This window comes from Pyxicephalus adspersus, chromosome 6, assembly GCF_032062135.1.
Source record: "Pyxicephalus adspersus chromosome 6, UCB_Pads_2.0, whole genome shotgun sequence".
NCBI lineage: Eukaryota > Metazoa > Chordata > Amphibia > Anura > Pyxicephalidae > Pyxicephalus > Pyxicephalus adspersus.
In genome coordinates, this window is record NC_092863.1 from 33,934,325 (window position 1) to 33,959,052 (window position 24,728).

The following is a 24,728-nucleotide window of genomic DNA, read 5'->3' on the forward strand; positions in this document are numbered from 1 at the left end:
AGTTTGGACAACCATCACCCAATGTGAAATAAATTGGGAACTTTTACTGAAATACATTAAAATTTTTGGCAATAGATGAAATTCAAGGTTTTATTGTATGTCTCGTGGGGCTTACAGCAGTTCCTTGACCTATCTAGGTCTTGTTTTTGTGGCCAATGATAACAAGAACAGGATTTTCCTTCCAACATGACTAAGATCACTGGGAAGACAAATCTTTTCCAAACACCCTAATTGTTGGTCAGGTGAAAACCTTAAGTTTTGCCATTTGAGGTACGGTACCAGGCTCTGGTAATCTGAAGGGTATAACAGGAGGAGGCTGAAAACAATCCGGCCTGAAAGGACTGTGGTATGGCTCAGTTTGGCCCAATACAAGCTTAACTTACATGAGGATCAGAATCAGGATCAGTCAAATGACTAATTTATAACTGCTTTATTGAGGAACATTAATACAACAACAATTATTTACAAAGAAAAGCAACACGGTGTTAAAAAATTAGCAATCTGCACATTTGTTATGAATATATAATGTGCTAAATTGTAAAACGTATAAATGGTTCAATTCACACTTCTGCCACACCATAATCTTTTCTGTCTAAATCCCGCCTAGAAGTAGAAGGAGCTTCTACTTGTCCTGCTCTATTGCAAGACATTTCATGCATTAAATTTTGCATGTTCATATATATATCATTGTTTATGAAAGTTCTATATCACAGTATGTAGTTATAATACATGTTGGATCTTTAATCCTAGAACAGGCCAGGCTCGCAATCAAAAATGACAGTAACAGGCAGTCTTCGTCTTAGCAGTTCAGGGGTCCGTCAGTAGACCGGCAGCCGGGACTGACTGCAGCAAATGGGATTAAAGCATAGATGCTGGGGGTCCTCAAGGCAAGGGATCATTAGCATTAACATTGTGATTTGACTATGGAAGGAGAAGTAGCAGACTGGTAAGCTCATCCATTAATTTTTCTGATCAGGTTTCTTGTGCTGTAACTTTCTGCCCCATTCCAATCTCTAAATGTGAATGGCTGGTATCAAGTCAAGTCAGGTATTTACACTTGTATTTAAAAGTAACTTCATGTGTATTATATATTGTATCTTGATGATTTTAGACCTTAACTCCATCACTGCTGGATCATTTTTGTCCTTACAGGACATTAAAGCTGCATACACACGTGCAATTATTGTCGTTGGAAAGGATCTTTCACAAAATGTTTTTTAAGGTATCCTCAGTAGACATGGACATACTCTTGTCTATTACGATCAATCCTAATAGGAGCAACCTGAAAAATACACTCAGTACTGCACAATCCCAAATTTTCACTTGGTAACTCAGAACCTTAATTTAAACTTCTCCATCTAGCAAACTAATACATTCACAACCTAAAGCAGATTTAAATTATCAAAATTGCAAATAGGCAGGTCTTTTATTAAAATTAATTTTGTTTTTTTCCTTTTAAACGTCATCTTCTTTTGTTTCTCTTCCAGGTGTCAGAACTTCGGCTAGCTTGATTGCCCAGGCTGGGATGATGTTCACACAGGCGACCCTTAAAATTAAATATTCAGTCCAATTTTTCATTCAGCTATTGCTTGTATACCATTTAGAACTAAATCAGGTGGTATCAATTCTGACCAAAAGCAAAACTAAAATCTGCCATAACTAGAGGTTTAATTATGTTCATTAGGAAATAAGTTTCAGCCTTCCCAATGAAGCACTTTCCCTTCCTTTTTAAAACCTATTGCAGTTCTGCTATAAGTGTCCTATAGAACATGCTTTCTATTTTTGAGAAGTAAAACACTGATATATAATCTCTATATCTGTTTTATGTAAATCTGCAAAATCTTCAGTTTCTTTTCAATATAAATTTTCATATATTTGTCTAGAACAAAGAATATTGCTGGATACACTCATCTCCAGCCCTACCCTTTAAAACGCTCTGGTCACAGATGTGTCCCTGCAGAGTTTATTTAATTAAATACCAATGCCATTCTTCTGGTTCCATGTCCCTTACACCTACTTAGAAATGTAAAGAACAAGCTTCCCAGCTTCTATATAAAAAGGGTCCCATTTGAATTGTAAAAGTCTGTGATGATCTGGTGGCCTATGCATCATGCTGACCCAATTCTGCAAACCAATTTAAAAAATGCTTTTTTAGATTACCTAGCCTGCAAAAGTACAAATAGTCAATGATCAGACAGGATCCAGAGTAGGAGGTCAGTAAAAGTTTGGATTGATTAGAAATTCTCATTGGCAACTTTGACTAAATACATTTTCTATTGTATTATACCCTAAATAACAAAATATATTTAATTTACTACATTTACCATGTACAGAAGTTTCCATTGCCTATCACATCTATTCCTTGTTACTAAACTACAAAATAATACACACCTTGTATAGACTGGCCTTGATACAATAGCTAAACCTAAAAAAATATTAGCTGCAGTTTGGCTTTAAGAATAATTGAAATCGACCAATCACACTTTAATAATGCAACACTAATTATTTGCAATGGCACCCCAGTACACTATTACATGCAGTATGTGTTTGTAATATCTAGCACATTTTTTAGTCTTGAATAAAGTTGTGTTGGCAGTGTATTCAAATTAATAGGCTGCCTTAATGCAGCACACTTTAAGGCACAATAATGTGTCACATTAAACAGCCCTGGTAAAGGGTTCCATAATGTTTAAAAAGCTACATTTACTATTTGTAGGGGCTGCATATTGTAACCAAGGTTTTATGTAACTAAGATGCATCTTTTACTTTACTGAATGTGTCCCTGAAATCTGTATATGTATTTATAGGTTCTGTTGGTCAGGAATCCAGTGTCAGACTGCAAGAACACCAAGAAAGGCAATTATCATAGTACAACATGGCACTGCAGTAATTATAGTTTTTTTTTAATACTTCGTTTTTTTTAAGCAACAGGGTTATAAACAGGTTTATGTGAGATAGGAGAATGTCATCCTAATTTTACTAAGAGTAGAGTTCACTTCTTAAAAAATACAAATATGTTTTTTCATTTTTGGTCATAACAACTGATTCCAGTCCATAAAAAATATTTACCAACAAGTTTATTATGATGAATAAATACAATGGGAGTGACAATGAATTGTATAAATATAAACTATGTACATGACATGTACTGAACTGCACTAAGCTGTGCTAGAGCCCAGAAACACCTTTTCTGTCTCTGGTAAGAATAGTGGGCCAGTCCCAGCTTGCTCACTCACTCGGTCCTTCTCTCATCAACTCCATCACGGAAAGATTACAATAGGTATGTGTGTACAGCAAAGTGCAGCACTCCTCAATAGGGGGTAGAATTGCACTTCGCTTTGGCAGGTCTCAGGCTGATATCATTTGCATCTTCTGTTTCACACTGTCACAGATTTGTGTAGCAAATCAGACAATACAATAAATAAATGAGATGTTTGGGCGATTCCTAGAAGCCGTCAAGATGATTCCTTTTATACCGTATGGCAGTGTTTGGCAAGTGTCCTCTCATGTCCTGCAGAGGGCATTTTAATGAAGATTTTTCTTTTCTCATGGGCTGTACAGCTCATAGGCTGTCCACAATTTCCCCAGGCATAGTCCAATCAAGCTTCTTCCCAGTCTTTCAAAAGTGGTTTACATCTGAAAGACTGTATTCAGCTATTAAGTTTTTTTTCTGGTTAAAAACTGGGTGATATTCCCATGGACCCTTTTCTGTTATTTCCCTTGGAAATACACTGTGTACAATCAGTTGTCTTTCCATTGCTTAATTAAGAACGTTACCCTGGGAATTGGAACGTGCCATGTCAGTGATAACGAAATAGGTACAGAGCTGACCTTTACCCTTCACTTTGATGACCCCTCGCCGTTCACAAGTATATCCCAGCTTCTGAAGTACTTTACTGGTTTCTTCTGTTACCTAAAGGAACAAGACATATGGAAATAGAACTGAGTAAAGAGAATGCAAGTCATGTGCACATATTGAGCCTATTTTAACTGGAGAAGGGGCAGCTGTTGCAGTCATCAGATTGAATTCCTTCCATTGTTGAGCTTGCAAACATTTTCTTGCAATATTTAATAGAAAAAACAGACTTAACCTGTTCTCTGTTTTTGTACCTGTAGTCCTTTTAAATATAGCAGTGATTTTAAACCAAAGCTCAGTAAAAGCTGATCTTCAGGTATATTCATGCTGGACGTTTAGTATGTCACACGCATAGTGTGACATACTAACACCATCACATAACAGAATGGGTTGGTTGATGGATACTTTTTTGGATGCTGCCCAACTCAATTTGCTAAGTCTAAACATCCCTGATTATGACCTAGAATATACAGTTCCTATAATTACCCCATTAGAATTGTGTTTTCCTAAAGAATTTAGCTGTGGCCACACACTTACACTGTGGTCTATATAAATGTTTTACATACACACTTAGACTTCCCTAATTAACATGGTAAGAACAGTTGGTGCAGCTGCTCATCTCCAGTCTGCTGCTAAACTGCATTTAGTAATAATGGCACTATGGAAAACAGTGGGCTAACATAGTTACTTAACAGAAATTGTGTTTAATAATGCAGCACGTTTTGACATTTTTTGTATATAATGACGGGAAGTGCATTAATATTGCATTAAAATAAAAAATTACTACCTACACAAAACTATATATTAGGAAGCCATAACAAAAAATTGATTGCCTGACAGCTAACAATAAGACAGTAGCAATTGCAGTATGATTTTACAAAATCAATATACACTAGAAATGGTAGTGATGGGGCACCACGCCCTGGTCTTCTGTAAACAATAGCTGAAAATTATAACCTGGCTGATGGTTAAATTTACCCCACAAGAATGCCTTCCATTACCGCAGACACGGGGATCATAACTCATTCTGAGTAAAATACCTTATGTTTGTTTACAGGCACTTTTACCAGGTCATTCCTTTCCCAAGCATTACAATAATTTGCTTTATCTTGATAACTGGGAGCAGGTCAGATGACGGGTTCTCAACATCAGAATATTTAAGTGGAACTAAAGTGAAAATAAAAAAAAGTCACTTACCTTACCGCAGATCCTTTGATCCCCCTGGAGCTTTTTTCCATATGGTCCCGCGTCCATATATATATGTTATGTTAACTATGTTATATATATATATATATCTAAATAAATATTTCTTTGTATTGGACTCAATACAGCTATTTTGTATTGAGTACATTGTATTTTTCCGGCCGATCCTGCTGCACGAACCAGCGCCTGCAACAACGTCACCGGGAAAACCCTGTACACTGGGGGAATCCTATAGGGGTGTTAAATAGAAGGGTTGCCTTTTTTCATGCCATTATTTAGAAAAAGGACCCCCTACACTTAACATACACTTAAAGCCAACCTATCACCACAATTTTACTTTTATATAGAAGGATCTATCGATCCTTCTATATAAAAGTAAAATTGTGGTGATAGGTTGGCTTTAAGTGTATGTTAAGTGTAGGGGGTCCTTTTTCTAAATAATGGCATGAAAAAAGGCAACAACAAACTGTTCCATGATTTGCAAATCTGCTGTACATTCCATGTACATTCCATTCCATGTATTATGCTCGTTTTGGCATTGTAACAATAACACTTCAATGTAAGTTTGTCCGATGTGCAAAAAAGCAGAGTGCTACCTGGATTTTGCCAAGTACCCCGGTACTGTCCATGCGGCTGGCCACATTCACGGTGTTTCCCCAGATGTCATACTGTGGCTTTTGTGCTCCTATTACCCCAGCTACCACAGGTCCATGATTAATACCTAAGAAGAAAGACAACATGTAATACAATTTCAGTGAACATACACAAAAAATTAATGTTATAGGTATATGAAGAATAATTGTTCGTTGAAACACCACTTGCCTACACGAAGTTTAAAGTTGTTAAATGAGTGCTTGTTGATCACATCAAGTTTTCCAATCAATGCAGTAGCAAATTCCACCATGATACCAATGTGGTTATAAGTCCTGTCTCCATCCTAGCAGATACAAACACAGATATGTAATGTCCACACAAAAAATGGTAAAGAAACACAGTATCACACATTGTTTTGTTTAACCAGCACACAGAAAGAACACAGAAACTGATAGGAAGGATACCTGAGGATTTTCTTGCCCTGATGTAGCATTTAATCCAGTCGCTGCCATATATGCACTGCCAATGGTCTTGATTTTTTCAACACTGCTAAACTTTGGCTTTGAAAGCAGCTAAAGAATACAAAAAGAAAAGAAAAATATAAATGTTTTAGTAAATGTAAAATCCACCAAGTTACACAGTAGGTTAGGTTGAAAAAAAAAAACATAAGTCCATCAAGTTCAACCATTAGCGAAATAAACATATCTCAGATATAAAACCCTATAAGAGGAAGGCAAAAAAAAAACCCTGTTCAAATTTGCTTCAACAGGGGAAAAAAAATCCTTCCTGATTCCATGAGGCAACCGGATGTTCCCTGTATCAACAGTCTCTGTTATCTTTACTTTAAATCCCTAATACCAGTTATAATCTGTGCTTCTGGAAAAACATCCAGCTATTTCCTAAAGCAATCTTTAGTAGTTGCTGAAACTATTTCCTGAAGGGGCCTATTCCACATTTTCACAGACCTTACAGTGAAGAATCCCTTCCTTATCTGCAGCTTAAACTTCTTTACCTCTAGACGTAAAGAGTGCCCTCTTGTCCTTTCTAATGATCTCAAAGTGAAAAATTTGGAAGAGAGTTCTCTGTATGGACCGTTTATATTTTTAAACAGGGTGATCATATCCCTCTTAAACATCTTTTCTCAAGAGAGAATAGATTCAGTTCTGCTAATCTCTCCCCGTAGCTGAGCTCCTCCATTCATTTTATTATTTTGTTACCCTTCTCTGCACTCTTTCCAATTCTACATTATCCTTTTTGTGAACTGGTGTCCAAAACTGGACTGCATATTCCAGATGTGGTCTGACCGATGCTTTGTACCGGGGCAGGATTATGTCTCCATCTCTTCAGTCTATTCCTCTTTTAATACAAGAAAGTACTTTACTAGCTTTAGATAATAATAGCATGCAATGCCAAGCTGCAATAAGTCTGTGATCCACCAGAACCCCCAGATCCTTTTCCATTTCTGAGTCCCCCGAATGTATTCCCCCTGGACAGTATGAAGGATGCATGTTGTTATCTCCCAAGTCCATAACTTTACATTTATCTATATAAATGGCATTTGCCACTTGGCTGCCCAATCAAACAGTACATCCAGGTCTGCTTGTAGATTATAGACATCCTGTATAGACTTAATTCTATTACATAGTTTGGTGTCATCTGCAAACACAGAAATGGTACTGTTAATCCCAAACTCTATATAATTTAAAAAGATGTTGAACAGTAAAGGTCCCAACACCGAACCCTGGGGTACTCGACTAATAACCTTAGACCATTCTAAGTATGAATTATTAATTACAAATCTCTGGCTGGTCTCTTTAGGCCAGTTCTACATCCATTTACAGATTGACTTTTCTAAACCTATAGACCCTAACTTGCATATTAACCGTCTGTGGTGTACAGTGTAAAATGCTTTAGCAAAATCCAAGTAGACTAAATCAACTGATATTCCACTGTCTACCTGTTTACCTACTTCCTCATAAAAAGAGAGTAAATTTGTTAGACAACTTCGGTTTTTCTTGAAGGCATGCTGACGATCACTTATAATATTATTTTCTAGCAGAAACTCCTCTATGTAGTTATTTATCAAACTCTCTATGACCTTTCCAACTATGGAAGTATATAGACTGAAATGTTGTAATCAATAATCAGAGAAGAGACACAGTTGTAAGGGGTTGATCTTTGCTTTGAAAATCTCTATACCGACTATTATTGTAACAGAAATGAACACACAGACTTGGCGATGGTGATTTTAAGTATGTTCTGTCGGAAGTCCTTCATATTTAGGACTTTTATTTTTTTTAATACCATATTTGAATAAAATAATAAAAGACTCTAAAACAACATTTTCCCTGCCGTACACAAGCACTTACATGTATTATAGGCCAATGTTCAGCAGCACTTTCCTAACTACCAGTAAAAAAAAAAAAAAAAAAAAATCGCACACTGAGCATATCACACATCACCAGCAACTACATATTCTATCATTCACATAGCTGTGACAACAGACCCCCTGGCTTAGGAGTTTAGAAGTTGCAATTGATCAGATCACTTGGAGAAAAAGACTGGTTGCGGCTTGCAGGGATCAGATACATTGCACGGATTTATGGCTGTAGAGCCATTTTAGGGTTTAATTTCATGTATTTTTGTATAAATAGGAAACTGTTCGCAATATCTTTTCTACATTAATGTAATTTTATACATAGGTTGCCCAACATACCTCATCGAAGTCAGCTATTATCTCATTAAGTAGTCTTAGACACTCTAGGCCCTCATGGTTTTCATCACACTCTGTGTAAAATTCTTTAAAGTCCGGTATGGATGCAAACATGACACAGACACAGTCATAGGACTGGTAATACAGGTCCTACAGAAATTAAATAAGTAGAGAGTGGCTATAAATGGCTGCACACAAAGTTAAGAAAGATAAACACTACTACAATACATCTGTATTAAAAATAAAATAAATACTAGAAACGTATGTTGATGTGTTACCTCATTCCTAAGATTCTGTCCAATAAACTGCTGGGCTACATCAGCGGGGAGGACGTTTTCTAAAAGGACACGGTTTAGATTCTCCATAGTTTCAATACGTTCACGCTCCATCTTAAACTTTTTTTTCCACAGAAAGTCAAGACGACAATAAAATTCATTCTAGGAAAATAGGAGCACATCCAATCACATTAGATCATGCAATATCTGAGAAGAATTCATTACACAATGTAAAAGTATTTTGAGCTAGCATATACTTTAAACTATTACTACATTTTTTACCTTGAAATGTTTTTTTTAAGCAAGTTCTGTGTTTAAATGCATGCTTGTTCATATGTTTGTTATTGTAAAAAATAAAGATTGTATATTGGCAAAGTACGGAAGTGAAGCTACAATAGATAAAGTGACCATTAACGTAGAAGAAAAGTCAGGTATGCATACATTATGTGATAGTCAAGCCACTTTAAGACAAACTGTTCCCTAAATATGAGGACTCTTGTTTAGGGCTGCAGAGAAAGGCAGGCAATCCAGGAGCCAGCAAAAGACCATAGCAATCAAGGAAGCTTTTCATTTTTATTTTTTTTTTCTTCTTTAGGAATGTTTTAGAACAACACACATTAGTAACAATTTACACATAAGGCTGACCCCTTTTACATGTATATCTAGTAAACACTATAACTATATATATATATATATATATATATATATATATATATATACACACACACACTATATATTTTCTTCAGCACAGATCTGTCAAACCACTAACAGCACCACCATAATTTATGATCGCTGTACAAATTCTAGTTTTGCCTAAGCAGTGATTTCTCATCACTGACTGAAATCTAGTTAAAGCAAGAACTCAGATGGGAACACCATTGCTTGAAAATGCAAATCTCATGAATGTGTGGAAAAATAAGGAGACAGGAGGCCTGTTCCAGATCTGTCAATTCTTGTAGTTTATGCAAAGAAGGCCTCATTTATGAAACCTTTTTTCGTCTCTCAGGCGTTGGTGTTGTTATTGTAATCACTTTTTTTCTGCTTTTATTGTCAAACTGTCCTTGGACAAAGAAGATTACTAGATTTGTTGCTATAAACAGGAACTGGAACAAATGTGTTTTTTCTCCCTTTACTGATTCTTTATGCTTTAAACGGTGTTCATTAGGTACTCACCTGTCTGGCCAAGGCAAGAAGCGTGAAAAAGAAGATAAATAATGCAATACTGCCCATTAATTGTGGCTCTTTCAGGACTCCAGGACTAATAGGAGAGAAGAAGAGGTTGAAATGTTGACAAACTCGTTATTTTTTTCTGTTTAAAACTATAACAAGATGGTTTTTATTTGAAGCTCAGTTACCCATATACAGAATTCATATTGATTATCAGAATTCACTCCTGCAATCAAACATTCCCTTGAATATAAAAGTTGTTTAATCAAACTTTAGAATTAGAAATGTTACAAGCTCCAATGAATTTTGACCTATGGAAGAACTTATGGAGTAAAAAATATTAGTTGCATCAGTTCATGAAACTGCAAATATCCAGTCACATTCATGTGCTACAGTCTCCAGAGGTTAAAATAAATGGTGCTCTTACACTTGGTTATGAGGAGAAGAAGACTGCAAGCTAACAGACTTGAGTACTGTATGCAATATTTTGAATCCTCAAAAAGTTCTAGTTTAAAGCTTTTTTTTTTTACTGAAAAGTACTAAAGTTCTGTCTAGCAAGGAATACATTCATATACTTTGTGGAGTGACCTAACTGTTTAAAAGTGGCCCAATCACCAATCAATGGAAGACGTAAATTTACAAGCTAATAAATCTCATTTTTTTGTGACATGTAATTGTTTGTGAGAATCTGAATGGGTTCATCCCGTTTTGGGCTTAGTCAGTCTAAATATGGTGGTATAATTCCCAGAACCATAATCCAGGTTTTCTGCTCAATTGAAGTTTTAAAGAGACAATGCATTTGTGAACTTAATATAATGGACATTGTGTATACACATTGGTTTTCATTCACTTTATATTTTGACAACCACCATTTGGTAAATAACTCTACATAATAATCAATCACAGAGGACAGAACACGTTTTAGGACGTAACTGTAACACAAGAATACCTGGAAATGTTATAGGTTTCATTCAGCCAAACAGTGTAACAGTCCGACAACCAGCTGTGTGTGTGCAAGAAGATGATATTGTATATCACTAGGGCAATGCTGAGAAGGATCAGCTTGACTTCAAAGTTCATTAGCAAGAAGGCAGAACAAGCCAGAAGTCCCAAAATACAGCAGTACATGTAATACTAAAAAGAAGAAACATAGATCAATAAGGTTTACCGAAATATACTTCTTGTACCCTCCAAAATCTTGCATAAAAAACTGCATTACAAAAAGCCTAAATGCATGTCTACACTGGGGTCATACTTACATAATGTGGTTTTGTGCATTATTTTCATGGGATTTACACTTTGACATGTGCCAACAACCATCAGGTGCATTGTGATGCATTTACCAAAGTAAATGCCACCTTTGTATTTATGGACTGTCATCTGACTTTTGTCATAGACCTTTATTTACAGATAAGAAACTCAGATGTATGTATGAATAAATAAACACGTTACTATAGTTCAACTACACAACATACAACAAATGTAAAAACAAATCTAATGAAAAGTTCAGACATTGAAAAAAGTGTTTCAAAAACATGGACACTTTGCTGTGTGACAAATGTAATGCAACATTATTCCTTTAAGACATGCAAGTATACATAGCTCAACAATGTAGTAATGCGTACAAAGTATTAAACCAAAAAAATTAACAGAAGCAGGGATTCTGGTTAACTGAGCAATCTAAAAACCATTTGAGTTTTTATAGATTCCTGTGTTTTGCACATCATCAACCCCGTTTCCATTGGGAAAGGACTTATTTGATAGTTTATAGTTAACTGTAGGTATGATAAGCTCCAAGCAAATCCAATGCAAAATGTGTAAAAAGTAAGGATTAGAAACTTTGCTTTAAGCAACCGAATATCTGAAGGCCTAAGTGTTTGGTTATATGATCTTTGTCAAAGGGAAAAAAAAAATGTCAATGTAAACACTGATCTGCCCTTTTGTAACCAACTAAAGGAAGAATTACTCTTTTTTACTGGGAAAGACATAACAGACAATTGAAAAACAAATAATATCCAAAATCTAGAAGTTGTTAACTGACCGGCAGAGTATATACTGTTGGAGCTTCAATGACTGGAGTCACAGATGTATTAAATTGGATTCCTGGACATGCCTCATCAGGTAGAAAAAACTGAAGGAAAAAGAAACCAGAGATTAGGAATGATTGACTACCATTACAAAATGCTGGTAAAGTAAATGCCTACAATAAACACAAAGGGTACTAGTTGAAACATATCTTTAGCTCATGCAGTAGCCTGAACTTTATTATATACATATTTCTATAGTTTGAACGTTTCCTGCTAGTAATCCAAACATTTTTTCAAGAAAGTGTTATGGCCTGGAACATTTTCTGCCACTTTCCAAGTTTTCTTATAAATTGCATGATACAAAAATCGAGGGTTTAATATGCAGTTTGATTCATTGGTTTGTAATCATGGCATATCAGGCCAACTGCCAAAGGCAAAAGATGATAATGGAAAAAGGACAAATAAAAACAAATTACCAAATTGAATACTGCCATAAACAGCACAGTGAAAATTGTCAGGATTCCAAAGGGCACTCTGAACCACGGCTGGCTGGAGACTGCAGAAGAGAGAGAGGGAACCCAGTGTAGGATCTGAGGTCCTTTGAGGATACATTTCTGTTGGTGAAACAGAAGAAGGGTCTTATTAAAGTGAGTTGACTGTGTATTAAGCTCTATGAAGCTGCAAATGTCTCATTTAAGCCTCATATTTCACTGTGCAGAGTGAAAAAACACAAATATCTACTAATACAAAGACAAATAAGCTCTCGTGTAGAATGCTCAATAAAAAAACATTTTAATCATTTTCCATCTTTGAAAATAAGTGACAGGGATACTACTTGCCAGACTGAATTTGCTCACTGAACACATTTCAGCACTGTGTACCATAAACTGTCTCAGCTAGGAATGTTCAGTCTAGAGGATAGGGTTTGGCAGACAGAACTGAGATGAAGAGGGAAGATCTCAGACTGTAAAAAAATAAAAACAAAACTATGGATAAACACAGGCATACTAAATCAGAATTTTAGTCTATTCTTTTAGTCTAATTTAGTTTGGGTTTCTAGGATCTGTATCTTTCTCTCTCTCCTAAAATACAGATTGAGGTTGAGGATGTGGACTGCTTGAAAATGCTTGTTACCTGGCTGGTATGCTGACCATCTTTATTACTTTGGATCACTGGTGCAATAGTATGTAGCTCAGAAGAGTCAGTACTCTCAGAGCATGGCCCTAAGTGATTTATTCCTATTCAATGTAATGATTAAAGGCAGACATTAGGTAAGGATCAGGGTATTTAAGGCTACCATTGGAGAAAATTGGTTTGATGTCAGAAAGGCTCTGGTTGGAAAGTTGGAAACTCCTTCAGCAATGGAAGCTGCCCTCACAAGATATAAATGATGATGTATACACTGGCTCTGTCAATAGTAAATTAGAAAAAAATTGGCAGCAGAGCCCAGTAAAATCAAGTAAGGTAGAAATCTACAGATTAAATACTACTTGAGGGATTTCTTCTAGTTCTTCTAGTTTGTGATCAACTCTTCTTATACATGGGTCTTTTTATCAAGCAGATAAAGTATAATACAAATCAAACAAAGGTTGTATCAGTCCAATAAAACATAAAAACATTTCCACTATCTTTAGAAAAATGGTAAAATCACCTTGTGCTAAACTAATGTCATATAAAAAAGGCTGCCATCCTTTAACACTGCTAATTAACTGTTTTATACATGCTATGAACTTTATTGACGATAGAGGGACTTGCTCTGTTTTGTTTTTTGGAGCAATAAAGTTCTGACCTGGGAAGACAAAATACTTCCTCCACAATAGAAATGGTCCATGAGATGTAAAAAAAAAATAAAAAATGACTTTTTTATGCAAATAGCATGCAAACCTTACCGATCTGAAATTGAGCCAAACCCTGTAGCTGGAAAATTTGATAAGTCAGTGCTATTTGCATACAAACCACCTCTTCTCTACAATATTTAAAGCATAAGTGCACGTTTAGTAGAGTTATTTTTAAAAAGTTTTTCCCTTCAGGTCTTACATGTACTCGTCCATATGCCATGGAGGTTCTTGCTGTGCTGACGTTAGAAGTCACTTCACCTCTATAGACAAGTCTTTTGACCAGGCACTAGAAGATTCCTTTCATTTCTAGAAAGAAAGTTTGTCTCGAATGCATCTAAATAGTGAATGGTCATCCAGAATGAGAGAGTTCTTTCTTCATATAGCGAAGATCTCCAAAGAATGTGGACATGTAAATGTAGGAGTTAGGGAATGTGTTTTTAAAGTATATCTATACTAAAAGAATTGTTATTCATTGTTCATTTATTGACAAGGCTTTAGAACCGTGGACTGGAGAACAACCAATAACTACTCACCGCCAGATGTCCAGCAAAGCAAGTAAATAGGTAGAGTAGAAACAAGAAAAAAGAGATACCATAGGAGATGCCAAGTGCGGTGTTCCTAAAGGCAAAAGGCAGAGTATTAGGACACTGTGACAACACTAATATAGTAGGATACTTAACTTATTCATTTTACTATAACCCCAGTAGTTATATTAAACAATTTGTTTAGGCGCTTAGGATGATTTTTTCTTCTTGGAAATATTGGGTCTATCACAAGCATCAATGCAAGAAACACAATGTAAAGTGAAATACATGGCAGTGATAAGTTATGCATTGATATGGTAACCCATTATGAAACAGGGTCTTGAGTCTGACCAACAGTTACTGTAGATACATTCAGAGCTTGAATGTCATTTAACACATGTTGCACATTTTCATTACTTACTTGGGAGACACCAGCATCTGGACAATAAAGTTGCAATTAAAGATGAAAAAGCAACAAGCTGTGTAATATTTAAATGATGGCAGGTCAGACAACCGATACTGTAAAAAATAAAAGTGAAGACCGGTTTTCAATTATATGTTTAACAATGTCTGTTATTACCCTTTAATCAAAGTTGTTTACATTTACTTTTAAGGTTTTATTAAATTCGGGAGCTCAACTGTACCTTGAAGATATTTCCCATTAACCAAAAGCCTTTTTCACACTTCTAAACCTCCTAACACATTGATTTTAGTAAAAATTGTTATTGAATCCAGTTTGTATAGACTATAGGGTACTTTTGATGCATCTGACTCCTACAAAATGCATTAAAGAGCACATAAAAATGGCATGTTTTATATATGTTATACCATTTATCTATACAAGGCAGATGGTATGGCATCTGATTACTAAAAATTACACTTGAAATGATAGCAAGAAGACATTGTAAGCCTGTACTGAGGGAAATCTGGAGACTGCCATTACAGAGCTCATTGAAAATGTCTATCCACATGTCTGTCTGTCAGGGAATCAGCATTTAAGAACATGTAACATATGAAGTCAGTATTCCTGATTTGCATATCAGGTCAATGCCTCAAAGTCATAAAGCTACAAGATCAGAATTACAAGCAAGACTCTAGCATTTTCACATGGAGATCAGCAATGACATCTATATTTCTCTCAGCATAACTTTCCTTTATTCTTGCCTCAATTATCACCAACAGCCATACTGTTAGGAGGTAATATACACCCAACTTTAATTACTATAGGCAGATTCTAAGGAGGCAGTGTAGAAGGTGTGAGCTGGGGACTTTTAGCACACTTTTTTTTATTGAAATAGAGCAAACGAAAACATAATAAATTATTACAAACAGTTCAGATTATTTTCATATCCTTTAAGCTGTATCTGAAGTGTATCTAAAGACAAAAATATCTGTTTTACAAAGGAAAATCATACATGACAAATTTTCCTGGGAGCTAAGGATTTGCATGCTGCAAATCTGGCTATTTCTGCTTGAAGCATCCAATGAGGGATACGTCATTTTAGCGACTCAATACGTTTTGTGTGCATTTCATATCAAGTTGTCTAACTCTGTAAACAGGTGGCCTCTTTCCACAGGATACCAAAGATAGTATCTCTGTATTTCAAAGAGACTAGATACAAAAGTTAAACATGCAATTCTTTTAAATGTAATTACATACCAAATATTAAAATCTTTCCAAAAATATTTTATTTTTTTAAGTTCTAACGGTAATATTAAAAATATGAAGAAACCACTAGTGTTGCTCAACCTGGCTTCCTCCAGAGGTTGCTAGGGATTCTCTGGGTGATGAGACATTTGTGCCTCCCAGGTCAGTTTAACTGACACCAATGACCTTTTTTGCTATCTGTATGGATGACATTTTTCCCACTGGCCAGCAATAAAAGAGGCGTTCTTCTTAGTCAACCCCACGTTAATGTACTTTGAGCTGCAGATTTAGATTTATTGCAGGGGTTCCCTAAGACCTAAAAGTTATTTTAATGGTTTTGCCATGCTAAAAAGGTTGAGAAAGGCTGTACTATTACTTTACTTTTCCATAAAGATCATTATTACAGCACTAATACATCACATTACCTGTCCAATTTTGAGGATAAGAACGGGAATTTAGGGGTTAGCCTAGCTGCAAGAAGTTAAGGGTTATTTATAGTTAGGATTAGGGTCGACCGTTAGGGATTCATTTTAAGTGTTAGCCCCCTCCCACTCAATGTCAAAAAGCTAAAGAAATAATTAATAAAATAAAAAAATTAATAAAATACTTAGGTCTCTATTTATAAATCAAAGTCAGACATTCCCTAAACATTCCCTTGTGGGAATCTTCCAGGTTCACGCCTGTCAATGTTTTATTAGAGCCCTAATGTTAGATTCAGTGACATCACTAGATCTGTGTGCTTTTCTATGCATTCAAGAGAATTATGGTTGGTGGATAACAGAATAAAATGAGTGAGCCAGGGACAAAAAGACTGGGGAGAAAAGAGCTAGTTAAAGCTGCATTTCCTTCAGCCAGGAAATGAGGTGAGTGCTATCTGGCTGTGGTTTAACTGTAATGTTACAAAGAAAGACAGGTTAGGCGACAGTTGGGATGTTAGTTCATTGATTTTCATTTTCTAGTAGCTTTCATTTTCAAGTTAGCTTTTAAGGCTTTAGATTAACTTTGCATTGCTAGTTTAGTTTTTAACATTAAAATTAGAGGGAGAAATAGCATTAAATCCTAGGTTTAGAATAAATATAAATAGGTTAGAGGTTGATCTATGAGCACTTATTTTGTTATTCACAATTTGTTTGTGGTGCCAAAAGTGGATAAAGGTGCCAAAAAGCTAGTGTACCAGCTGCATTCACTGGCAAACATTGAGGAAAATAATGGACTGTAAAAACTGGAGGAAATGAAAAGCATCTGTGCTGTGCATAGGTATTTAAATTCTGTTTCTGCTCATTAGAGAAATGACAGCTGAATCCTACAGCAACAACACCACATTCCACTATAACAGCTTTATAACTCTATCCAATGCCAATGCGAAGAAGGTTGGAATGTTCTGGTCGGAGAAGGGTTTCCATTTCAAATCCCTTTTCACAGCTGGGGAAAACCTACAGCAATATACATATTTAAAGTTTTGTCATTTTGGAAAATGTGTGTTCATATCAACGTTTACATTAGTAGACTGTTAAGAATAAGGTAATGCTTCAAGACGTTTAATGAATAGAGGATTGTCTTCCCACCCTGCTCTTGAGAAACTCAAATTACACCCATTTGAGTTCTATCTCCTATATATTATTATTTCTTTGAAACAAGCATATTGCATGTAACAAATGACACACACCACACCTTACCTCTTTCTCTAGTGCTTGCTGATTGAAATAAAGGGTGACCCGGTTAAAATCATCAGATTTTTTCCACTGCCTGGGAAGCAGAAACAGTTACAAAACACCGGTATATATGTTGCAATACATACACACATTCTGTTTAAATTGATGAACACTATACCTTAAGGAGTTTAGCTCCTCCAGAACATTAAAGATGTTCTCATTGGTTGGCTCATTTGTCTCCTTTGGAGAACGAGACCTAGAAACAGGAAAAATTGGTTGGTGAAAATTAAAGCCAAAACTACGGTCAGTAACAAAGAGATGAACGTTAATTTAAAGGCTAATTCCACTGAAAATGATAAGGAATGTGAATAGGTACAATATGTACAAGGGAAGTAAAATATTACACAGGTTTTTCAGTTCAAGAAGAAACTGCTGTTGTAAAATTTTTCTAAAAAGGTTTTGGTCTCTAAGTTGCAAGAAAAGTCACCTAAAGGTTAAAGTTTAAGACCAATTGGGTGCCCCCATTCAACAACTGGTCAAAGGCTCATTGAAAAAACAAAAAAAACAAAATCGACATTTATAAAGCATGTTTATGAAACAAAGTGTTGTTCTTTACAAATGTGCACTTTAGGGTGTCAGTATTACAGCTTTACCTAACCCTGCTCTCCTCCAATTATGGAGCTAACTCTGCGGTCCTTTGTTGCCTGCACACCATAGTACTGATCTTTAGAAATGCAGTGTGCATATAAATGTGTGATGGACAGTGGATCTTGATTTCTGTTCTGTGTTAAAAATAAACCCTTTAGTCACCGAGATTAACGCTAGATAGAAGTGAACAGTGTCGAAGTCTACAATAGAGTTGGAGAAGGTCCCAGTACTTCTCTAGCCCATATCGAATATAAATGGGCACATAAGTTCCAAAATGACCTTGTGTGCAACACAAAAGGTATGTCTGCCCCTGCTCTGGCCTCTCCCAAAAAATGTCACACGTTTGGTGCTAGATGGTCAAAATATTTAATATTCTGTATTACTAAGCCTACTAAAAGGTAGCAAAGGCCCTAAGGAATTATAAGAAGTCAGAACATTGTACCGTTTGCACACATAACAGTGGAAATTAAAGTTTGGATGGAATTGACCTTCAAATTACATGGGGATAATTAACTTTATTTGGTTAATCTCCAGACTAGTTTGTGGACAGTTATTAGCCTTAATATAACACAAGCATAATCAGCAGAACTGCAATATTGGAAGCTCACAAAATTAATACACACAGGGATTTTAATCATGTAGCAAAGAAACAAAACACCATGGCTCCCATAAACCTTACTGTATAAGCTGCAATTAAATGGAGATATCTTGCAATACTTGCCAAGCAATGTTTATGGTTATTTCAAATGCTGGCCTGGTAAAAAAGTGCTGACATATGGGTGAAGTGACTGCTTCACAATCGATGCTTAATAAGCAACATTAGGAATCAATAACTGTGCTCCTAGTGCTATTTAGCACACACTCAGCTAAAGACACAAAATAAAAATAATAACAAAACAGGAACATAAAGCATGTGCCATTAACTTCCTCTCTTACTCGTCACTCTACCAAGGCACAATGCTCTCAATACTCAGCACTTTCTGCAGGCATCTTGAAGTAGATGTGTTTTGCAGTAGCTCTTCCACATCACAAAAGGGGTTTCCAGAACAGCAAAATATTGACATGAGGGAGAGAGGGTGCCTTTGTGGAAAAACTGAAATACAGCTTGGGTTGGCTATGTTCCCTGTATGCACTTCAAAGCCCAATTATACGAAATGTGATAGCTATCCTTTAAAAGAAATGTATTTTCAGGGCAAGCCATCTCCTTTGAACATTAGCCAGTCAAACTGTTAAGGAAGTCAAAATTATAGTCGAATCAGCACAAGAGTAATCCTGTAGACTAGAACGGCAGCTAGTTATAATGCTGGTTAACGTTTGGGTCATTAGTAGAGCACCGAGCACAGGTAGTGAGTCAGAAAGAAAAAGGATGTAAATTAGGTAGAGATATCAATGACTTTGTAAGTATGAAGAGAAAATGTTAAATTCTTTTCTGCATAAAAGTGTTATCCAGTGCAGCAGCTGGGTAAGAGCAGTGTATTAGGTGAAGCAGAGGATGTTGGAAAACATGAATAAAAGGACAAACACATTCAACATGGTGTTCCAAGTGTTTTCATACCTTCAGCAGTAAATTTAAATATGCTGAACCCAGAAGGTACATTGGTCTGACAGTATAATTAAATATCATGTGGGGACAACACTTAATTGAAAAATATCCTTTCAATTTTCAAGCACAATACATTCATTAATTTCTGCGCTTTAATATAGTGAAATCACTATGCCCTTTACTGACTTAGATCATTAATTGAACTCTAGCGAACGATGAAGCTTGCAACAGCTCATTACCTGAATATTTTTCCGAAGACCTGTACATCTAGATCTACTGTGATAGAATATCAGCATGCCAGGCTGCATGTGTAAGCTTGTCAATCATATAAAACAACCAGTCATGTTATTATCAGTGCTATTTATAGGTAAGAGATTCAGCTTTAATCCCCCACTTCTGTTAGACAGCACATTAATGCATAATTATTTCCTTACTGTTTGATAACAATCAACTATTTTTTTTCTGTAAACTGTATTCACCAGTATTTTAATGCAAGAAACACAATGCTCAAGTAAACAAGCCTTAAGACAGCAAAGCCATAAAAAAGCTATTTGCTTGCTTCCACTGGATATATATATATATATATATATATATATATATATATATATATATATATATATATATTAGTGTTTTCCTTTCTATTCTAAATTAAAGATGGCCTTCATTCTAACATGATCTCCACTTTATTAGCTCGGTAATTTAACCAATATTTACAAAATACAGGGCTTTATTCTTTTAGTTAAGCTGTACAAATACTAAAACTTATATAAATAATAATGAAGGCAAACTTTAAAACTGCAAATTTAATGGTAAAACATTTCTTGTTTATTTAATTAGTTTATAAAATGAAAATTAGACATATATCTTCATGTACTCTACTCAAACCTAAATGAATGTTACTTAGAATAAATTGATAAGTGAGGCCTTATAATAATGCTAATATTACCTATGACTCTAAGCAGCATGTAACAATTTCCATCGGATTTCCATCTATGCTGACTTTTTGAGTTGATGTCCTGACCTGTTATTTCCCTGTATACCTACCAGTGAGGGACCCATTGTGTGAATTGTGGATGGCTTTTTTATAAGGTTACTCATATATGAGGTTATGTCAATATATTTTCTTGAAAAAAGTTTTACTTAGCCCCTGACTAAGCAATAAACAGCCTTGAGCAACTATCTGCGAAATGCATTAGAGGCAAATTATTATTATTATTATTAATAAACAGGATTTATATAGCGCCAACATATTACGCAGCGCTGTACATTAAATAGGGATTGCAAATGACAGACTAATACAGACAGTGATACAGGAGGAGAGAACCCTGCCCCGAAGAGCTTACAATCTAGTAGTTGGGGGAATTTCACACACAATAGGATGGGAGATATGTAGTGGCGGGAAGTAGTGGTGGTTTCAAAAAACAGAAGAAGACGGGTAGGCAAATTGGAAAAATGGGTTTTGAGCGCTCTTTTAAATAAGCAGAAAGTAGGAGCAAGCCGAATAGGACAAGGAAGACCATTCCAGAGAGTTGGAGCAGCTCTAGAGAAGTCTTGTATCCGTGCGTGTGATGAGGTTATGAGTGAGGAAGTCATTAGTAGGTCATTGGAGGAGCGGAGGGAGCGGCAGGGGGAGTATTTTTTTTAACAAGTCAGAAATGTAAGTGGGACAATAACTGTGTGGGGATTTGAAGGCAAAGCACAGGAGCTTAAATTTGATTCTAAGGTGACATGGAAGCCAATGGAGAGAACTACAAAGAGATACAGCGGAAGAGGAGCGGAGCGAAGGATGGATGAGTCTGGCTGCAGCATTCATAATAGATTGTAGAGGGGAGAGTCGGGTTAGTGGAATACCAGCAAGAAGGATGTTACAGTAGTCCAGACGAGAGATGATAAGAGCATGTACAAGGAGTTTGGTGGTCTCAGGGGACAGGTAGGGGCGGATTTTGGAGATGTTGTGTAGGTGAAAGTGACAGGACCTGGAAATGTTCTGAATATGGGGGGTAAATGAGAGGGCCGAGTCAAGGGTGACACCAAGACAACGTGCCTGAGGGGAGGGCCGAATAACAGTGTTGTTAACAATTAGATATATGTCAGGGGGAGATCAGGAATTTGAGGGGGGGATGATGATGAGTTCTGTTTTATCCAGGTTGAGTTTCAGGAATCGGTCAGACATCCATGAGGAGATGGCTGACAGGCAGCATGAGACCTTATCCAGGACTGAGGGAGACAGGTCAGGGGTGGACAGATAAATTTGAGTGTCATCAGCATACAAATTGAAGTTGTACACCGTTAGTGAGGAGGAAGAATGCTAAATTCTCTGTTTCATTTATAGTTACTACTATAACTGGATACATAAATAGGGAAATACATTTACATCATCCATGATGTTCTTTTATGATTATTGTCTTACTATAATGTAGTATTAACTTATTGTTGATGTTATAAAAAAAAAAAAAGTTTTTTTCTTTCTCTTCCCTTTACTTAGAGAAAACTAATTGAGTGAAAGCAATAAATAATAGTGATATATAAGCGATATAATAGCATATACAAATATAGAAATCTGTTTAAAATCAATATGTAGTTTTCGCATCTGCAAATCCTATACTGCATGAATTAGTACACCAACAGATCTTTTATAGATGCACATATTGTATATACAGAACATATCAGCTATGATTCATGAACAGCATGTGTGCAGGTCTAACACACTATTTATATTTCAAATATTGCCAAAACATTTGTACCAAATAATTATAGCTGTACTCCTATATACAAATATTTGCTAGTGTAACATTCAGTACATGATACGAGAGCACTCTGCATGTATCATGTATACGAATAAAAAGGAAATTCCCAATAAGGAAATCAGGGCTCAAAGTACAAAAGTACAAGTATAAAATAAAACAACTGTATTTAGTATGAGTGTCCACCTTATTGCTATAGTGAGCAATATAATCTTCGATAAAGCTCTTTATTTTCTGACTCCGTCCTTAACAAATCTCCATATGCAATAGGAAAAAAAAGGATGGGCAGGTTGGTCATGTTTCTATTTTCCCTGAAAAATAATATCCATTGTAATACATGCCTAGAATTAGGAGCGACAATATGACTAGAAGATGATTTTTTGTACATTTGTCTGAACACCCCTAAAGCATACCTAAAGTCTGAATTTTCACTATACATAAAAAAGGTAGACAACCCTTTTATGTAAGGTAAAAATTGTGGGTTTTTTTAGGTTCAACACCCTTTTTTTTTTTTAAGGCGGTCGAGAATGAATGGGAGCGCAAGGCATCCCAGGAGGCTCTTGTGGGCATGCGCAGAATGAACTGCTAATTTTTTTTCATCCTATGTCAGGCAATCTCGCACATGGGTTGGGTGACATAGGATGAAAAAAAAATTTGTAGATCTCACATGCGCTTGCATTAGATTGGCAATTCAAATTTGGCAAAATCGAGACGAAGAACCCGGAGGAGAAGGCGAATATGACGGCACCCAGGACGCTGGCTCTGGAACGACGCAGGACCTGATGCAGGACCCCGACGGAGTGATCGGACTGCCCTGCGGGATTGAGGGTAAGTGTATTTTTTATTTTTTGAGTTTAGTTCCTCCTCAATTACATATCCATTCCAAACATTTAGCTTGTACATGGATGTGCTGGTCTATGAGCAGTCACTTTATTCACCCAATTTAAGACATAAACAACTTTTGTAAAAGTTTTATGTGGGAATTTAGCATACTTTTGTGGAGAACATGCTATTTATAAAAAATGTACTGGGCCTGATTTAGAAAAGCTCTCTAAGGCTGGAGAAGATACACTTCCTTCAGTGAAAAGCTAGGTGACCAAGCAAACCTGGAAGAAAACATTTGTTAGCAAATAGCAAATTACTTTTAGGAAATCCATACCAGGTTTGCTGGATCATCCAGCTTCACTGATGAAAGTGCATCCTCTCCAGCCTCAGAGAGCTTTAATAAATCAGGCCCACTGTGTCAATACTGTTTATCTTTAGTCCTGTTTATCGTGTCTGGGTGCCTATTTGCTCTAACCAGTAATGCTGAAGTTCTAAGTTAGCGGAAAAGTAAATTGCAAAAACTGTACATGCTAGGTTACTAGATATCAAATTGATTCAATGGCTTCAAATACTGTATGTTAGGTCTCAGACAAGAGGCATACACAGAGTTTGGATTACACTTGCGGAATGCTTATTTTAGATTAGTACTTCTTAATGTACAAAATACAGCGAGTCAAACCACTAATATTTTATAGGATATCCACACATTGAAAATGTTAGGTCTAAAATGGTTAGTTCATTTTTTTTTTCGGGAATGATGGACAGTACCGAATGGTATAAATTCCTGTGTGTTTTCACTTTGTTTATTGCAAAGACACAAGAGCATTTCTGTAAATGAGGATATATCTCCTTAATAGAGTGTCCCCATTGAAAGTAATTTTAAGTTTTTCATTAGATCTTTCTAGATCACATAGGATGGTCATGGGGCCAATTCAGATTGGGAATTTCTTTCATGGGGACAGAATTTAAAATTAAAAATTCAAACACTAAAACTTCTTCACTCTAAAAATTCACAGCTAAAAATTTTAGCTTTACATTTATTTTAACTGCAGGAATACCCCATTTAATAACAATTTTATTGTATTTCGTGTTCAAAATGAAGGATTAGTGAGCCTCATTATTGAAAGCCTTCCAAGACTTGCGTGATCACACAGGCTCTCCCATGATAGTGTATCTTCTCCAGTTTTGGAGAGCTTTAATAAATCAGACCCAGTTTGTGGGTTTGTTTGTGGAGTAGGGGAGCCATGGCATGCACAAAACACAAAACGAAAGACACAGACAAGATAGAGATACAACTACAGAAAAGCAGGATCCAAAATCTCTACCCACAAGAAGCCGTGCTGACATCAGACAGAAGGCCACAGGACAGATGGGCCAAGCAGGAGAAAACAAGACAGCAGCAGTAGTAGATCCAATAAAGAGAGGTATTTGACATCACAAGTATAGGAAGTAAAGGGCAGCAAGAGAGAAG

The 24,728-nt window shown here is 36.0% G+C and overlaps 1 protein-coding gene across 6 annotated transcripts in view; it reads right to left on the bottom strand.

Annotated features, from left to right (window-relative positions):
• Positions 1-415: 415 nt before the first annotated feature.
• Positions 416-24,728, bottom strand: part of ADCY4 (adenylate cyclase 4) — a 66,228-nt gene continuing 41,915 nt past the window's right edge. For all 6 annotated transcript variants that reach the window (XM_072415157.1, XM_072415155.1, XM_072415153.1 and 3 more), the window contains 14 exons: positions 17,676-17,753; positions 17,522-17,591; positions 14,619-14,716; positions 14,207-14,291; positions 12,312-12,449; positions 11,850-11,939; positions 10,758-10,942; positions 9,815-9,899; positions 8,645-8,803; positions 8,370-8,516; positions 6,118-6,225; positions 5,882-5,996; positions 5,656-5,780; positions 416-3,913 (listed from right to left, as the gene is read on the bottom strand). In XM_072415157.1, the coding sequence (XP_072271258.1) occupies positions 3,761-3,913; positions 5,656-5,780; positions 5,882-5,996; positions 6,118-6,225; positions 8,370-8,516; positions 8,645-8,803; positions 9,815-9,899; positions 10,758-10,942; positions 11,850-11,939; positions 12,312-12,449; positions 14,207-14,291; positions 14,619-14,716; positions 17,522-17,591; positions 17,676-17,753 (1,636 nt within the window). In that variant the 3' untranslated portion in view covers positions 416-3,760. The remainder of the gene's footprint in view (positions 3,914-5,655; positions 5,781-5,881; positions 5,997-6,117; positions 6,226-8,369; positions 8,517-8,644; positions 8,804-9,814; positions 9,900-10,757; positions 10,943-11,849; positions 11,940-12,311; positions 12,450-14,206; positions 14,292-14,618; positions 14,717-17,521; positions 17,592-17,675; positions 17,754-24,728) is intronic.